Consider the following 18,672-nt stretch of genomic DNA (forward strand, 5'->3'; position numbering starts at 1 on the left):
ATTTGATGCTTAATTTTACAATATTAAACTGATAAAGTTGCCAGTCTCTCAAGTTCCTTTTGTCTACTTGTTCCACCATGTCTTGGGGACTATCCTTATGGCTCAAATGTTCCCAGGTGACCATCTGAAAATTGCTGTGAGAAAAAAAATGCTATTGACTAATTTTCTGTTGTGTATATGTGTAATCTCCCTCTTATAAAGCCACTAGAAATTAATCATATCTAGTATTTTTTTTTTTTTGGAGACAGGATTTTTCTGTAGCCATGGCTGTTACAGAACTCCCTCTGTAAACCAGGCTGGCCTTAAACTTACAAAGATCTGACTGTCTCTGCCTCTCGAGTGCTGAGACTAAAGGTACGAGTGTAGTAAGGAGGCCACTAGTTTGTTACCAGATGCTTAGCCCTGAAATAATCACACAGAAACTGTATTGTTTAAATCACTGTTTGGCCCATTAGCTCTAGCTTCTTTGTTGTTGTTGTTGTTTGTTTTGTTTTGTTTTGTTTTGAGACAGGGTTTCTCTGTAGCTTTGGTTCCTGTTCTGGAACTAGCTCTTGTAGACCAGGCTGGCCTCGAACTCTCAGAGATCCTCCTGCCTCTGCCTCCCAAGTGCTGGGATTAAAGGTGTATGTCACTACCATCCAGCTAGCTCTAGCTTCTTATTGGCTAACTCTTGCATGTTAATTTAATCCATCTCTTTTAATCTGTGCATCACCACGAGGTCTGGCCTACCAGCAAAGTTTCAGCACATCTGACTCCAGCGGCTCCATGGCTTCTCTGACTCCACCTTCTTCCTCCCAGCATTCAGTTTAGTTCTTCCCATCTAACTCTATTCCACCCTATCAGACCAAGCCAGTTTCTTTATTCATTAACCAATAAAACAAACACATAGACAAAAGGACCTCCCACACCACACGAGCCTCTTAATTACTGAAAGGCCTTCTGTAATTAACTTCTGAACACCATATCTAGATAGTTTTCACCCTCTTATGCTTTACAACAGGGATTAAATTTCAACACAAATAAATACAATAATGTATATACTCTGGCAGCCCCATGAATGAATTCCAGACAACCCTGAGAGTTCTGCATGCAAAGAAAGATGCTAGTCCTCGGCATGGCCTTAGACGGGTGACTGACAGGACTCTGGGGAGTATGGGTCTGGCTTTACCTGTGAACAGCTTCAGCCTGGAGTAGTGAGTTAACTCATCAAGATTCCAGTAAGTCACACATGACCTGATTATTTGTCCAGTTTTCATGGGAAGGCACTTGAGAGTCACATAGGTGGACTGCAGTGAGAGTGGAGGGGACAATCCCCTAAGTAGGGGACAGTTACACTCTAACAAAAGAGAGTATTTCTGGGTATGGGGACACACACCTTTAATACCAGCATGCAGATCTCTGTGAGATTCAGGACAACATATCTAGGTCTACAGAGCGAGTTGTAGGCCAACAGAGCTACATAGTGATTTTCTGTCTCAAAAGAGAGGGGGTACAATGTGTTCATTTAAAAATAACTGTTAGAACAGCCTTAGATCTAACAGTGTGGTTGTCATACAATGACGTGGAAGATCCAGCCAGACAGTTTATCTGTCCTAAGTACCAAGCGTATGTAAATACAACAATACTGATGATGGTTGATTTTTTTCTCCAAACACATCAGTTTGAGTATTTTTCTTTTTTTATTATTGTTTTTATTGAGCTATATATTTTTTCTCTGATACCCTCCCTTCCTCCCCCATCTTTTTTTACTCTCTCCCATAATCCCCATGCTCCCAATTTACTCAGGAGATCTTGTCTTTTTCTACTTCCCATGCAGATGAGATCCCTGTCTCTCTTAGGGTCCTCATTGTTGTCTAGGTTCTCTGGGATTGTGATTTGTAGGCTGGTTTTCTTTGCTTTATGTTTAAAAACCACTTATGAGTGAGTACATGTGGTAATTGTTATTCTGGGTCTGGGTTACCTCACTCAATATAATGTTTTCCATTTGCCCGCAAATTTCAAGATGTCCTTATTTTTATGGTATGACTGAGCATCCTTTGGATATATATCCAAAAGTAGTATTACTGGGTCTTGAGATAGGTTGTTTCCTAATTTTTTGAGAAGTCGACATACTGATTTCCATAGCAGCTGTACCAGTTTGCACTCCCACCAGCAATGCAGGGGTTTTCCCTTCACCCACATCCTCTCCAACATAAATTTTCATCAGTATTTTTGATCTTGGCCATTCTGACAGGTGTAAGATAGACTATCAGAGTTGTTTTGATTTGCATTTCTCTAATGGCTAAGGATGTTGAGCATCTCCTTAAATGTCTTTCAGCCATTTTAGGTTCCTCTGTTGAGAGTTTTCTGTTTAGGTCTGTACCCTATTTTTTATTGGATTATTTGTTTTTTTGATGACAAGTTTATTGAGTTCTTTGTGAATTTTGGAGATCAGCCCTCTGTCCGATGTGGGGTTAGTGGAGATTTTTCCCATTCTGTAGGCTGCTGTTTTGTCTTTGACCGTGTCCTTTACTTTACAGAAGCTTTTCAGTTTCAGGAGGTTCCATTAATTAATTGTTTCTCCCAGTTTCTGTGCTACTAGGGTTATATTTAGGAAGTGGTCTCCTTTGTCAATGCGTCCAAGTGTACTTTTCACTTTCTCTTCTATGAGGTTCAGTGTGGTTGGCTTTATGTTTAGGTATTTGATCCATTTGGACTTGAGTTTTGTGCATGGCAATAGATATGGATCTATTTGTATTTTTCTACATGTTGATATCCAGTTATGCCAGCACTATTTGTTGAATATGCTTTCTTTTTTCCATTTTATAATTTTTTTCTTCATTGTAAAAAAATCAAGTGTTCATAGGTATGTGGATTGATATCTGGGTCTTTGTTCAGTTCCACTGGTCCTCCTGTCTGCTTTTATTCCAATCCAGGCTGTTTTCAGTACTGTAGCTCTGTAGCAGAGTTTGAAGTCAAGGATTGTGATGCCTCTAGAAGTTCCTTGATTGTACAGAATTGTTTTGACTATCCTGGGTTTTTTGCTTTTCCATATGAAGTTGAATGTTGGGTTTTTTGAGGTTTGTGAATATTTTTTCTGGGATTTTGATGGGCATTGCATCGAATCTGTAGATTGCTTTTGGCAAAATTGCCATTTTTTACCTAACCAAAAGCATGGGAGATCTTTCCATTTTCTGGTGTCTTCTTCAGTTTCTTTCTTCAAAGATTTAAAGTTCTTGTCATACAGGCCTTCCAGTTGTTTGGTTAGAGTTACTCCAAGATATTTTATGTTATTTGTGGCTATTGTGAAAGATGATGTTTCTCTGATTTTTTTCCTCAGTCCATTTATGATCTGTGTAAAGGAGGGCTACTGATTTTTTTTAGTTAATCTTGTATCCTGCTGCATTACTGAAGGTGTTTATGAGTTGTAGAAGTTCCTTGGTAGAATTTTTGGGGTCCCTTATGTAAACTATAATATCATCAGCAAATAGTGAGAGTCTGACTTCTTCATTTTCAATTTGTATCCTCTTGATCTTCTTTTGTTGTCTTATTGCTCTAGCTAGAACTTCGAGTATTATATTGAATAGATAATGGAGAAAGTGGACAGCCTTGTCTTGTTCCTGATTCCAGTGGAATCACTTTGAGCTTCTCTCCATTTAGTTTGATGTTGGCCGTTAGCTTGCTGTATATTGCCTTTATTATGTGTAGGTATGTTCCTTTTATCCCTGCTTTCTCCAAGAGCTTTACCATGAAGGGATGTTGTATTTTGTCAAAGCCTTTTTCAGCATCTAATGAGATGATCATGTGGTTTTTATTTTTCAATTTGTTTATATGGTGGATTACATTAATGGATTTTCATATGTTGAACCATTCCAGTATCTTTGAGATGAATCCTACTTGGTCATGGTGGATGATTTTTCTGATGTGTTCTTGGATTCAGTTTGCCAATAATTTTGAAGATAGATGCTAAAAGAAATCCCACACTAGCTCATAATTGAGTATAATAGAGGGTTATTTATTTAGGGGTAGATGCACAGATCACAGTCCTCTGCACGAACAGGGAACAGGAACTGAATCCAGCAGCAGGAAGAGAGAGCTTACGCTTGAAACCTTTATGGGTGAAGCATTCTTATCTTGCTTGCTCTGTGTCTGGCTTCCTCTGTGTCAACTGCAGACTGACTTTTTCCTCTTCCCAGAATTCTCCTGTTCTCATTGCCCAGCCTCTACTTCCTGCCTGGTTGTCCCACCTATATTTCCTGCCTAGCTACTGGCCAATCAGTATTTTATTAAACAAATACAAGAAACAAATACTTACAGGGTAAAAACATTGTCCCACAGAACTTCCTCCTTTGATGGAGGACTCTCGTTGGTTAATAAAGAAACTGCCTTGGCTTTTTGATAGGGCAGGATTTAGGTGGGTGGAGTAGACAGAACAGAATGCTGGGAAGAAGGGAGTGAGGCAGATGCCTCGGGCAATTGCCATGCCTCTCCTCTCTGGGTCAGATGCGATGAAGCTCCGACCCAAGATGGATGTATGCTAGAATCTTCCCGGTAAGCCACCACCTCGTGGTGCTACATAGATTATTAGATATGGGTTAAAGCAAGATATGTGAGAATTAGCTAATAAGAGGCTGAAACTAATGGGCCAGGCAGTGTTTAAATGAATACAGTTTGTGTGTTGTTATTTCAGGTTTTAAGCTAGCCATGCGGGAGCCAGGCAGGACGAAAAGCAGGCCTGCTTGCTCATCACTACACTCCTTTCTTTTCAAAACAAGAACTCTGAATCAAACCTCAGATTTGGTTAGCTTTCTTCCTGATCATTATCCATACAACTTGTAACCAACACTCTAAACAAAGAAAAGCATCTATATAATCCATTTTGGGGGGAATGTGGGCATAGTTTTCCAAGCTACATCCTACTGATTGGGGGTGCTGATAATCTTACAGGGACCTAAAGAAAATTTAGAATTACAGTCAAGTTTGGATTGGAAAATTCTGTGAGGCTTGATCATCTCAACTAGCAGTCTTGAAACTGTTCCGGATGTAGAACTCAGACATCTGGGCCATCTGCTCCTATTGGAGATCTCTCTTCCTTGATCAAACCTGACTTTTCTTAGCCTCTTATTTCCTGTGGAAACAAAAGTAAAACCTCTTCTCCAAGTTGACTTAAATTTTGAAGTCAAGGCATTTTCAAAATACATATGTTGGATTAATTCAGCAACATTTATAATCAAATGTCTCTTAGCAGCCCTTGTTCCTTCCTCAGCAGCCATACACTCCAAAGACAACACAATGATATACACTATCCAGGCTCTCTGTGTATTTTCCATCTTTACGTGGCTTTATTTTAAACTCTATTTCTTTTATTTTTATTTTTAATTTTTGGCTTTTTGAGACTAGATTTCTCTTTGTATCTTTGACTGTCCTGGCACTCACTTTGTAGACCAGGTTGTCCTTGAACTCACAGAGATCTGCCTGCCTCTGCCTCCCAAGTGTTGGGATTAAAGGTGTGTACCACCACATTCAACTACTTTCTTTCTTTTTATGTTAAGGAATTTATCCTTTTTCTTTTCTCTCCCAAGCTTACATATATTTTTATACACACTGTAAACTGTGTAGAGGCTTTTTTATCTGAAACTATCTTTACTCTTTATCTGCCACATGAGTCTTTATAGAATAAGAGGCCATGCCCAAGTGGGCAGGTAACTTAAAGGCTACTGGCTGTAGGATTTCCTACAGCACCTCTCCCTTTTGTTCAAATAAGAGAGTTCTAAAACTAATACAAAATTATATATAATAAGAACAAATATCAGGTATATAAATTAGAATTACAACCAGCATAAACAATATCAAGCAAGAGACATGTGATAAATGTTTCAATAATTATCCTATCCTAAGGAGTTTAAGTCTTGTATTATAAATAACTTTGCCAAGTCATAAGAGGAAAGTAATTACAACTATCTAGTCTTCAACCCCATCAAAGACCCGAGAAGGGAAATAATATTACTTGAATAAGCAGGAAATACAATCAAGCAACTTCCCAAATGTGCAACAAATGACAGAGACAATTGACTATCTGGGCAATCACCTAAAGTCTCATTTGCAATGTTGGAGCAACCAACTTTGGCTAAGGCCTAGAGTAACTGACAGACCATTTTCTGCAGTCAAAACAGAGGAAGCCAGACACAGAGCAAGCAAGATGAATATGCCTCACCAATAAAGGTACCAAGACACATGTCTAACACAGACAAGAATTATGGGTTACTGTAAGATATAGAATGAGTTAATAAGAAGCCTGAGCTAATAGGCCAACCAGTTTATAATTAATGTAGACCCCTGTGTGTTTCTTTGGGGCTTAACAACTGTGGGATCTGGGCAGTACAGAAACCTCTGTCAACATATTTGAGTGTTTTTACGTCAATGTTCATGAGTGAGATTGATCTGTAATTCTTTCTTCGTAATATCTTTGTATGGTTTGGGTATCAGGATAATTGTAGCCTTGTAAAAAAAGAATTTGGCAATGTTTCTTCTTTTCTATTGTGTGGAACAACTTGAGAGGTATTAGAATTAGTTCTTTGAAAGTCTTGTAGAATTCTGTGCTGAAACCATCTGGTCCTGGGCTTTTTTTTTTTTTTTTTTTTTGGTTGGGAGACTTTTGATAACTGTTTCTATTTGTTTAGCCATTATTTAAGTTGTTTATCTGGCTTGATTTAATTTTGCTAAGTCATATTTATCCAGAAAATTGTCCATCTCCTTTAAGCTTTCCAATTTTGTGGAGTACAGAATTTCAAAATACAACCTGATGATTTTCTGGATTTCCTCTGTATTTGTTATTATGTCCCCTTTTCATTTCTAATTTTGTTAATTTGGATATTCTCTCTGCCTTTTGGTTAGTTTGGATAAAGGTTTGTTTACTTTGTTGATTTTCTCGAAGAACCAACTCCTTGTCTCATTGATTCTTTGTATTGTTTTCTTTGTTTCTATTTTGTTGATTTCAGCTCTCAATTTAATTATTTCCTGCCATCTAGTTCTCCTTGGTGAGTTTGCTTCTTTTTGTTCTAGAGTTTTCAGGTGTTCTGTTAACTCACTAGTGTGGGATTTTTTTTTTTTATGTAGGCATTTAGTGCTATGAACTTGCCTCTTAACACTGCTTTCATTGTGTCCCATAAATTTGGGTATGTTGTGTGGTCATTTTCATTGAATTTTAGGAAGTCTTTAGTTTCTTAATTTCTTCCTTGACCCATTGATGATTCAAGTGAGCATTGTTTAATTTCCATGTGTTTGTGGCTTTCTGAAATTAATGTTGCTGTTGAATTCTAATTTTAATGGTGATCTGATAAGATACATGGGGTTATTCCAATTTTTTGTATGTGTTGAGATTTGTTTTGTTACCTAGCATGTGGTCAATTCTTGAAAAGGTTCCATGAGGTGCTGAGAAGAAGATATATTCTTTTACTTTTGGATGGAATATTCTATAAAGGTCTGTTAAGTCCATTTGAGTCATAACATCTGTTACTTCCCTTATTTCTCTGTTAAGTTTCTGTCTGGCGGACCATCCAGTGGTGAGAGTGGAGTTTTGAAGTTTTCCACTATTAGTGTGTGGGGTTTAATGTGTGATTTAAGCTTTAGTAGTGTTTCTTTTACATATGAGGGTGCCCTTGTATTTGGGGCATAGATATTCGGTATTAAGATTTCCTCTTGATGTATTTTTCCTGTAACAAATATAAAAGGTCCTTCTTTGTCTCTTTTGATTGACCTTAGTTTGAAGTCTATTTTGTTAGATATTAGGATAGCTGCACAGCTTGTTTCTTAGGTCCATTTGATTGGGAAAACAAGTTTTTTCCAATGCTTTACTCTTAGGTGATGTTTGTCTTTGAGGTTGAGGTGTGTTTCTTTTTTTCCTTTTTTCCTTTGGGGTGTGTTTCTTGTATAGAGCAGAAGGATGGATTCTGTCTTCGTATCCAATCTGTTAGCCTATGTTTTTTTATAGGTGAGTTGAGTCTATTTATATTAAGGGGTGTTAATGATAGGTGATTGCTAGTTCCTGTTATTTTAGCTTTCATTGTTAGTGATGTTATTGTGTGTGTTTGTCCCCTCTTTGGAATTTGCTGCTGTGAGATCATCTGTTGTCTGTGTTTTTGTGGATGTAGCTGACTTCCTTGAGTTAGAGTTTTCCTTCTAGTACTTTGTGTAGGGCTGGGTTTGTGGCTAGGTATTGGCTAAATCTGGTTTTGTCATAGAATATTTTTTTTTCCATCTATGGTGATTGAAAGTAGTACTCTGGGCTGGCATCCATGGTCTCTTAATGTCTGCATAACATTTGACCAGGACCTTCTGGCTTTCATTGTTTCCATTGAGAAGTCAGGTGTAATTCTGATAGGTCTGCCTTTACATGTTACTTGGCCTTTTTCCTTTGCAGCTCTAAAAATTCTTTTTATACTCTGTATGTTTAGTGTTTTTATTATTATGTGATGAGGGGACTTTTTTTTGGTCCAGTCTATTAGGTATTTTGTAAGCTTCTTGTCTCTTCATATGCATATCTTTCCTTAGGTTGGGAACGTTTTCTTCTGTTATTTTGTTGAATATATTTTCTGTGTTTTTCTCCTTCTTCTATTCTTATTATTCTTAGGTTTGGTCTTTTCATGGTGTCCCATATTTCCTGGATATTTTTTAAATGTTTATTATGTATACAGTGATCTATCTGCATGTATGCCTGTAGGCCAGAAGAGGGCAGATGGTTGTGAGTCACCATGTGGTTGCTGGGAATTGAACTCAGGACCTCTGGAAGAACAGCTAGTGCTCTTAACCACTGAGCCATCTCTCCAGCCCCCTTTCCTGGATATTTTGTGTTATGCTTTTGTTACACTTAACATTTTCTTTGACTGATGTGTCTATTTCCTCTATGGTATCTTCAACGCTTGAGAGTCTCTCTTCCATCTCTTATATTCTGCTGTTTATGCTTGCCTTTGTGGTTCCTGATTGTTTCCAGAATTTCCTCTGTTTGTGTTTTCTATATTGTTTCTTTTTCGGTTTTCAAGTCTTGAATCGTTTCTTTTACCTTTTGATTGCTTTGGGGGGGGGGGCGTTCTTTAAGGGATTTGTTGATTTCTTCCAATTTTTTGTTTGTAGTTTCCTCCATTTCTTTGAGAGAATTTTCGTTTCCTCTTTAAGGGCCTCAAACATTCTCCTAAAGTTATTTTTGGATCATTTTCTTCTGCTTCATCTGTATTGGGGTGTTCAATTCTTGGTGTTGTAGAGCCACTGTTTTTATTGGTGCCATGTTGCTCTTTGTGGTGTTGAGTGTATTCTTACCTTGTCTACTCATCTTTTCCTCCAATTAGTGTATTTGGGACTGTGTCTCTGGTGATCAATCTTCCAGGTGCCAATGGATCCAAGGTTCAGATGTTTGCCCCTCGTGGTAGAGTCAGAGTCAAGTGGTCCAGTTACCCCGGAAGGTCACTCGGCATTCCCTGAGGTCGTTGGGCCTGGTCTTGTGGAGGTTGTTTGCTTGGGCCTGTTCCCACAGAGGTTGCTGGCCTGGGCCTGGTCCTGCGGAGGTCACTGACTCAGGCCTGCTCCCACAGAGGTCGCTCCCTCATACCTGCTCTTGCTGAGGTTGCGGGCTCCCAGTTTAAATATTTTTAAGAGAAATTCACAATTGGAAGCCTCAGAAGGAAATTAGTGGAGCTGAGGGGTGGGAGCAGTGCCTGGCACTCCATCACAAGTACCAACCTAGTCACCCAGGCAACACTACTGAGACACGTGACTCTGGTAGGCTCTCCTCTCCACTCTGCCTCATATGATCACAGGCCATGATTACATTTTACCTCTCCAGCCAGGAAAAGAGAGGCCTTCCAGTGAGGCTGGGCAGCCCTTGAGAGCAAAGCCCATCACCTCGTCTCTACGTAAGCATCCAGCAGCCGATCTGGAACCTACGTGCTTTGTCCTTTTCACCTCAAGAATTCCTGCCAGGGTAGCTATTGGGCGGGAGAACTGGGGTGTGTGCTGAGTGTGTTACACTGGTGGGGCAGGACCGTGCTAGGCTGTGTAGAAGGAGACAACCAGGGAGAAGGCTGTCACACCCCAGGTTGCAGAGCAAAGGTCACAATGCAGGTTGATAAGGTGTAAATTCCATCTAGAATTCCACTCTTGCTTCTCCTCCCCATCCCTGCTGCCCCTGCCTCCAAAAGCTTTGTGAACTGCTCACTCAGAGCGGGTTGCCACATCACCAGACTGCAGGCAAAAAGTGCGGGTTGGTTAGAAAAGGGACATCCCCACCCACTTCCCGCTAGTTTCCTCTTTCACCAAAGCCCTTTGTAGGAAAAGGGAAGGGTGCTTGTTCTCCTTTCCCATCTGCCCACAGAGATTACATCAGCATTCCCACTGTCTAATCAGTCCCCCAGTGAGGCTTCGGGAAATTAATAGGACACCTTCTGGACACTCCGATGATGGCATTACTTGTAGTGTCCAGAAACTGAGGGTCAGAGGTCACAGCCTACAGACACACAAGTCTTTATAATCTGGGTTTACAATCACATGTAAAAATTTTTTTGGGGTTTTTTTTTTTTTTTTTTTTTTTGTTTTTCGAGACAGGGTTTCCCTGTATGTAAAAATGTTTTAAATTGTTTTATTTCTTGAAATTGTGTTGACCACTTGCTATGTCTGGCAAATACAACTGAATAAGTACAAGGTAACTCAAAAGGCATAGTTTAGGATTTTTGTTTGTTTTGGTAATTTTACCTAAATTGTCACCATTTCAGAAAAGCACCACAGAGCCAATAGCATCAGAGCTGGGGCTCAAACAATATGGCAAAGTGGTGTGCCAGAGAAGCCTCACACACACACACACACACACACACACAGCCATGATCATGTTTCTTTGTAAGGTCTCTTGGTGGAGGCTGGAGTTCTTTGTCCCAGGTCCCTCTCCCAGGTTCTTCTTGAGCTCTTGGCTGCTAGAAGCAGCCTTTGGAAGTGCTAGCCCAATCTCCTTTCCTTCAGCTGAGTTCCCAGGCTGCCACTGAAGTCTTGTGATGTCTAAGTGAAGGAAGAGCTTCCCATGAAGCTCTCCTACCCTGCTTAAGCTCAGCAGTAACACAACCATCTTCAGTTCTACTGAAACTTGAGTAACCAAGCAAGATTAAACAGGAGACTGAGGACCCAACACTATCCCTAGTACTCCGAGGAGCTCTGTCCCAGACTGTTGTCTTCTGGGCCCATTTACCTCCCATAAAAGCCATTGGTGGGGGTGTGGAAGATGCCTCAGTCTTCAGGCCTTAAGGCCTGGCTGCAACCCTCAGTACTCATGTAAAAGCTGGGAGTGGTGATATTGCCTATCATCCCAGCGCTGGGGAGGTGGACACTGAGGATCCCTGTGTTAGTTATGATTTCTATTGCTTTGAAGAGACCCCATGACCACGGCAACTCTTAGGAAGGAAAACATGTCATTGGTACTGGCTTACTGTTAAAAGATTTAGTCCATTATCATCATGGCAGGAGCATGGCAGCATGCAGGCATAGTTGATGTTGGAGAGTACCTAAGAATTGTACATCTGGATCTGTAGGCAGCAGGAAGAGATGAAGACATACTTCCTCCAACAACACCACACTAACTCCAACCAGGCCACACCTAATAGTGCCAGTTCCTATGAGTCTATGGGGGCCATTTTCTTTCAAACCACCACAGTCCCTAAGGCCTGCTGGCCAGCTAAATCTCCAAATTTGAGGTTCACAGAGACTCTGTCTCAAAATATAAGGTGGCAAATAATAGCAATTGAGGAAGACATCCAACAAGAAGCACCTCTGGCCTCTGCATCCATACACACACACATATACGCATGCACACACAAACATATTCATACAAAAAAATTAATTGAAAGGCTTAGCAGTTAAGAGTACTGGCTCTTCTTCCAGAGGACCCAGGGTTTAGTCCCTAGCACCCACATGGTGGCTCACATTCATCTATAACTCTAGTTCCAGGGGATCTAACACCCTCTTCTGAACTTCCTGGGCACTAAGCATGCATGAAGTGTATGTATGTACACTTCAATATACATATATGTACATGTATCATATTCATAAAAATAAATGAATAATTCTAAATTTGAAATAATAACAATTGAATGAACAAATGAATAAGTTTACTATTAATAATTACTCCACTTTTGGGTTATGGTGACTAGTAATTAATTGTTATAACAAAATACTTGACACAAGCTATTTGATAAGATTTATTTAACTTACAGTTTTGAAATTTCAAAATTAAACGATTAGTACAGACTCTATGCCAAAGGTTCCTCCTCCTTCATACCAACAGCAATGGGAAAAATGGGAGTGAGCAAGTGATTACACGTCAGACCAGCCAAAGGGACAGAGGGGGCCAGGTTTGCTGCCTTCTAACAGCCTTTTCAGAGCTCAGAAAGATCTCCGCCCTCTGGGAGCACCACAGGACCTCCCACTAGACCCCACCTCTTAAAGGGCCAGCCACAAAGGGACTTTTGGGGCGGGGGGGGGGGGGGGGATACAGCTAAACTGTCTCAGAATTTCATAGTAACTTTTGTATTAGGATTCAAACGTAGTTCTAAATTGATTAGCCTCACTTTAGCATTAGCCCTTAGAAACTGAACTTTGGAAGTGCTAGCCCAATCTCCTTTCCTTCAGCTGAGTTCCCAGGCTGCCACTGAAGTCTTGTGATGTCTAAGTGAAGGAAGTGCGACTTTCAGACTGTGCTGAAGGGCCAACAGAGTTTCACAGGAAACCAGCAGCCGCTGATGCCACGCCTACATCCGGCAGTAGGAGCCAGTCTTCGGTTTCTGCATGCCAGTACCTGCACACCAACACATCTGGGCTTTTGTCCTATCACATAGCCCTGTAGAACCAGCAAAGGCTAGTCCACATTGCCAAGACAAACTTTAAGGTGTGGTTTTCGCTCTAGAGCTCCCTGTGAGAGCAGCACTTCTGAAATCCCTACTCCCCTCAGTTTCTTCCTAGTCCCTGTCACCAACCTCTCCTATTGCTTTGCTTTGGAGTCTTTTCTTAGCTATGTTCCTCTAGACCCTAGTTCAGGCTGCTTCTGTGAGGCCTCTTCAGACACTCGCTGGCTCTCCAGGTGATAAACGCCACATACACACAGCAGACATTTAAGGCTACCTAGAAACCACTCCACTTAATACTCTAACAATGTCTAGCAAAAGTTTTTTTTTTTTCTCCTTTATTTTGAAGTAAAAATAACAAAGAGGAAGTAACCCATGGGGTTGCGGGAGAGGATGGCTAAACACAACGGCAGACTTCAGTCAGGTCTGTGTGTTTATCAAAAGGAAAACATCTCAGATTTCTTAGATTTTTAAAAACTGATTTATGTTGTGATAGACCAAGGATGAATAATTGTATCCAACTAATAAGATGTACAAAAGGTTTGATATATGATCAACTATTGTTTTTAAATATATTTACTAGCAGATATTTTTCTTTAAAATTATCAAAATGGTTTATTTCTGATGAAAATACTCATTGATGCTTTATATTTCAGATATCTAAGATGTTAGTTTTCAATTTTTTGGAAAACATGCAGAGTTCAAAGTAAGTTATAAAGATAATGTGTCATTATTATTCCCACTGTGTGCATACATTGTACAGCATATTAAAAACTGAGAAATACATTAGAATTAAACTGGTCCAAATGAAGCATCTTCAGATCTGAAAAGAAAAAGGGAAGGGAAGAAGGGAAGGGAAGGGAAGGGAAGGGAAGGCAAGGGAAGGGAAGGGAAGGTAAAGGAGGGAAGGGAAGGGAAGAAGGGAAGGGAAGGGAAGAAGGAAAGGGAAGGGAAGAAGGAAAGGGAAGGGAAGAAGGGAAGGAAAGGGAAGGAAGGGAAGGGAAGGGAAGGGAAGGGAAGGGAAGGGAAGGGAAGGGAAGGAGGAAGTTAGTAGAGCATGTACTTTATTTGCATTACAGATCTCACCACCAAATGAGTCTAGGTTCTGAGTGCAACCACCTTCTTAAAGGAAGTGGTTCCTGGCTCCACCCTTTGGTGATTGTCTGGTCAGTTATCCAACCTCTAATACTATCTCTCTCAAATCAATCCCCCTTTCCTAGAAATAAAATAATACAAGATTTGAATGAGATTTTGGCCCTCAAGGTCCCTCGACAGTGTGATTTATTTTCTATCACTAGACTGTATCAAATACAGTCGCCTGATTTCCCCTCTCTTGTGCTACTTCTGATACCGCTATTGTGCCTTTACGTGAAGTTACAACATTCTCTGTTCATGTCTTTCCTAGAGTGGTCTGGAATCCTCTAGAAGGTAAACCTAATGCCCACCCAGTGAGACAGGACAGAAGGCTGAGGGGTGATGTATCCGCAGAACTCAGTCTCCCAGCTCTTTTGGCCGAAAAGCAGGCCTCTGCCACATAAAGAAAGCAAGTGGTTCATTGTCCCAGGCATCAGAAATGCCAAGGAGAAGACAAAGAACAACCAAACCCTTGAGATGGTGTAGCTAACTACTGGTGGGTCTCTCCTGACCACACACTAACAGTCTCTCTTCTCCCTTCAGAAGGTTAGCGATGGTGGCAGAGCCAAGCCTGCAGTTACATGCCTCCTTGGTGCCAACCCTCAGGATAAAGTAATGTAACCCCAAAGGATTTTTCTGTGGCTACTGACAAGCTACCCTGATTAACGTCTTTCATACAGTGGCAGTTCTCAGAGCTGCCTACAAGCAGCTCCTAGCAGAGCAAAGCAAACCTGTCTCTTCCTGCGGTGCTGGGAATAGAACTCAAGGCCTTATGCATGCTAGGCACGTGCTATACCCCCAACCTCCTCCCTCCCAAAGGCCCATTTCTTAAGGCCAAGAAACATACCTCCATGATGCTTGATTACATGTCTGGATCTATGAAAAGAGAAAATGGGAAAAAAATTTACTTTTATACTGCTAAGTACTAACAGACATCCAAAAGTATTACAATAAGACTGGTAAAATAATAGATTGTTGCTAGCCTTGAGGGCTTGTTGACGACTACCCAGAGATCCACCCCTGTCTTCAGTCCACACCTAGCCAAGGTACTGGAGCAGCCCAGAATTGTAGATGCACCAGGGCCAGGATTGCAGGCCAAGGCCTGTGCCTCCCCAATATGCTCTTTGGCACTTTGTGTGCACCAGACTGCCAGGAAAACTGGAGGAAGCCACAGGGAGAAGTTGACAGTGGGTGCTGCTTCTGCCCCCACCCCAGCAGTGCTCCACTGATCAGCGCTTTAGAGGTATTCCCCAACGATCTCAGTATGCAAATTTTTGAAATAGCAAAGCTGTTTTAGGCCGTGACTCAACACAGACCAAGCTTCCAGAAACTAAGGAAGAGCGTGAAGACTCACCCCAGTTGATGACCTTGGGTTCCTTCAGAGTGGTGTGTCTAACTCTGCAGGCATATTTGTCTTTTGAATTGGGTACGAACTCAGCGTGAGCCAGGAGATAGAAAGACCAGTCCTTGTTGAAGGACAGATCCGACAGCTCAACCTTGTCCATCTTCTCCCCGTTCTTCAGCAGCTCAATTTCAATTTGGGGTGGGTGAAACTGTGACACGTAGCAGTTCAGGTAGTTTTGTTTCCCGTTCTCTACTGGGTGCCGTGTGTACACTTGCACTTGTGGGGGACCTAAGGATCGCAGGGAAGGACAGATGACACCTGCTGAGCCTCTCCCCTTGGGACCAACTGCATCTCAGGCTATGCTGTGCCCCGTGCTACATTTGGTTCCGTTTCTGCTCTGGCAGGTGATCTTCTGCTTCCCCTAAAGGCTACCCACATTTTGAGTGGAAATCCTGTACAGGCCTTTGGTTTTCCCCACATGGCTGGTACACTGCTGGAGTTTTAAGAAGCTTCTATTGGAGGCTCTCAAGAACTGCGCTCATCCCTTCCCTTAATAAATCCCATGGCGCACGCGCTTTCTAAAATTCCATACCTCATCCTGCACACCCTCTGCTGGATCCAAACCTCCGCACCTACGTCCTCGTCTGCTGTGTCAGCCCCTCTCACTTTCTCCTTTTTATAAAAATATTTATTTATTATGTATACAATAATCTGTCTGCGTGTATGCCTGCAGGCCAGAAGAGGGCACCAGACCTCATTACAGATGGTTGTGAGCCACCATGTGGTTGCTGGGAATTGAACTCAGGACCTTTGGAAGGGAAGGCAATGCTCTTAACCTCTGAGCCATCTCTCCAGCCCTCACTTTCTCATTTTTATCGCCTTCCTTTTTGCTTATTGCCCCTCCCTAGACTTCCTGACCTGTATTGTCTGCTACAGAGCTGAAAGCTGAGCACTGCCCCTCAGGCCCAGGGTTAGGATTATCTCCTCCCTCCTTAGGTTCCTATGTGAGTCAGTCCAGGGGCCAATCCGGCCAAGATATAATCTCTCTGTTCCAGCCTAGAGTTAAAACAAAACAAAGCTCTGATTTCATCAACTAAAAAACGAACGATATTTAAATATCTACATATAAATCTACATATGTGTGTGTGTACACACACACACACACACACACACTCCATTAGAACTGAGTGGAGCAATGGACACAGGAGTAGAACACGCATTTCTGGTCAGCGCTTTCAGATGGCTGCCCTAACTAGACATGACAGTATGGGCCATGGAAAGAAAATACTATAAACTCGTTCTAATTGTTATTTGTGTGTGTGTGTGTGTGTGTGTGTGTGTGCGTGCGTGTGTGTGACTGTGCGTGTATGAGCGCCATGGCTCTTGTCTGGATCTAAGAGTCAGTTCTTTCCACCCGCTAACTGGAATCTGAGATCAAACTCAGGCTTGGTGGCAAGTGTCTCTAGCTGCTGAGCCATTTCACTGACTCTTGTGTTCCCCCGGCTAGTTCTCTAGCTATCTTTCTGAGAAAAAAAATCTTACTCTGTCTCCAGACTGGCCTCAAGCTCTTGTCTCAGCCGCCCCAGGACTACCGGCATGAGTCACTACACCTGCCTTATAATATACTTTCAAATACACATATATTCAGAGTACGTGGTCTCTAAAGGGCAGCTGTTTGTCCACATAGAGAAGGCAGCAGGAAGAAGGAGGAGCCTCTGGGAACTGCGGTCAGCTGAATGTATCTAGAAGCCCTGTCAAGAACTAGAGTTAAGGTTTCAGTGAAGCTTTGAGTAATTTTCCTGTAGTTAGAGTGAAGATAAGCAGGAAAGCTCCTTGCATTTGAGGTTTTAGTAACAAGAATAACAAATGCCACAGAGGTCAGAGGCCAGGTTCATCCTGCCTGGAAACCTCTAGGAAACAACGATCTCTTCTTGGACAACTAAGGCAAGTGTTGGGCCAGGTTTGAATTTGGGCTCTGCCACTTTTCTACCTCTATGACTTCGTAATTTGTTTATCCTCAAGAGCTTTGGTAACTATACTGAATTATCTTTACCCCAGCGTTCACAACCTCCCTGACTTTGATAAACTTTCCGTTTTCAAAACTGAAAGTAGATGTTCTATGTATCTTGGAAAGAACCAGGCAGTGTGCCAAAAAGGAACGCCTTTGTGAAGGACCAAAGGCCCAAGGCAGCCCAGCATGGTTAGTGGACTATGACCCAGGAAGGCCAGGGGCACTTCTAGGAACAAATGGGGGTTACAACCAAAAGGTCTACTTTTACCCCAGATGGCATAAATCAACCTCACTTCCTAATCCCGACTGCCATTAATCCCTTGTGTGAATAAATTACTTAAAATCTCGATGCCTCCGGTTCCCCAAACAAGGAACCATAACGTTTACATGGTAGGCGCAGTTTCAAAGTTATAAACCACGCACCGTTCTCAGCAACAATAAACTGTCATACCTAGCAGCCTATATGATTATTTTAAAAACATTAATGAGACAAGGTAAGTTAACGGTCAGAAAGCTTTGGAAACAGTAGAGCTGGGACCCACGCCCATCTCTCTAGCACTTTGGCTCAGCTGGATCCCAGGCGCCCTAAAGAGCAAAAGCAGCTGGGCGGCTGCGGTCTGAATTCCCGGGTTCCCGGGGTCCCAGTCCCGGCTTCCAGGCGTTCAAGGCTTTCTATTCCACACCTTCGGAGCAGGCCCACCCTCTCCCTGAGCTCAGGAAGTCTGAGAGTTCCGGCAAGTAAAGAGCAGGAAAGTTTTCCTACCTCCAGCGCTGACTGTTCGTCCACCCAGTCGCAAACTGGCCGCACCCACACGGCTGCCTCAAAGCAGCAACAAGGGGGCGGCGGGACTCCCACCCCTTCCCCGAGAGACCCAACCCTAGCTAATTCCGTTGGGACAGAGAACTAAGGAGAAATTAAAATTAACTCCAGGAGAGGAGAAAGAGGCACTCACGCTGGATGGCATCCAAGCAGGCTAGGGAGCCAAGTATCAGAAAGACCACGACCACGGAGCGAGCCATTCTGCGCGCTGGTCTGGAGCGAATGGGTGCCGCCCGGTGCTAGGCGCACACTCTTATAGTCCCCACAACCGCAGCCAATCGAGACCCAGATCCGGAGGCCGTCACCAGTCTCCTAGCTGGTGACGCTGAACTAGGTTAAAGAGGGACTTTCCCATTTTCAGTTTCATGTTCTTATAAAGTCCCATGATGCTTGGAATAGCCGGGGCTGGACCCTTCGCACCCTGCGATCGGGGTGTGCTTCTGAGCTTGGTGTAGGGATTTCTGGCTGATCCAGCTCCATTCGTTCTAATGCCAACAGTATCCCAGTCAGA

At 42.2% G+C, this 18,672-nt stretch overlaps 1 protein-coding gene across 1 annotated transcript; it reads right to left on the reverse strand.

The window, feature by feature from the left end:
* Positions 1 to 12,196: 12,196 nt before the first annotated feature.
* On the reverse strand, positions 12,197 to 18,449 carry B2m (beta-2-microglobulin). Its single transcript, XM_038331256.2, has 4 exons — positions 18,295 to 18,449; positions 15,340 to 15,618; positions 14,833 to 14,861; positions 12,197 to 13,674 (listed from the first exon to the last, which is right to left on the reverse strand). The coding sequence occupies exons 1-3, from the start codon at positions 18,359 to 18,361 to the stop codon at positions 14,848 to 14,850; spliced, it is 360 nt and encodes a 119-aa protein (XP_038187184.1). The 5' UTR covers positions 18,362 to 18,449; the 3' UTR covers positions 12,197 to 13,674; positions 14,833 to 14,847.
* Between the last annotated feature and the right edge of the window lie 223 nt (positions 18,450 to 18,672).

Source organism: Arvicola amphibius, chromosome 5 (genome assembly GCF_903992535.2).
Source record: "Arvicola amphibius chromosome 5, mArvAmp1.2, whole genome shotgun sequence".
Classification (NCBI taxonomy): Eukaryota; Metazoa; Chordata; class Mammalia; order Rodentia; family Cricetidae; genus Arvicola; species Arvicola amphibius.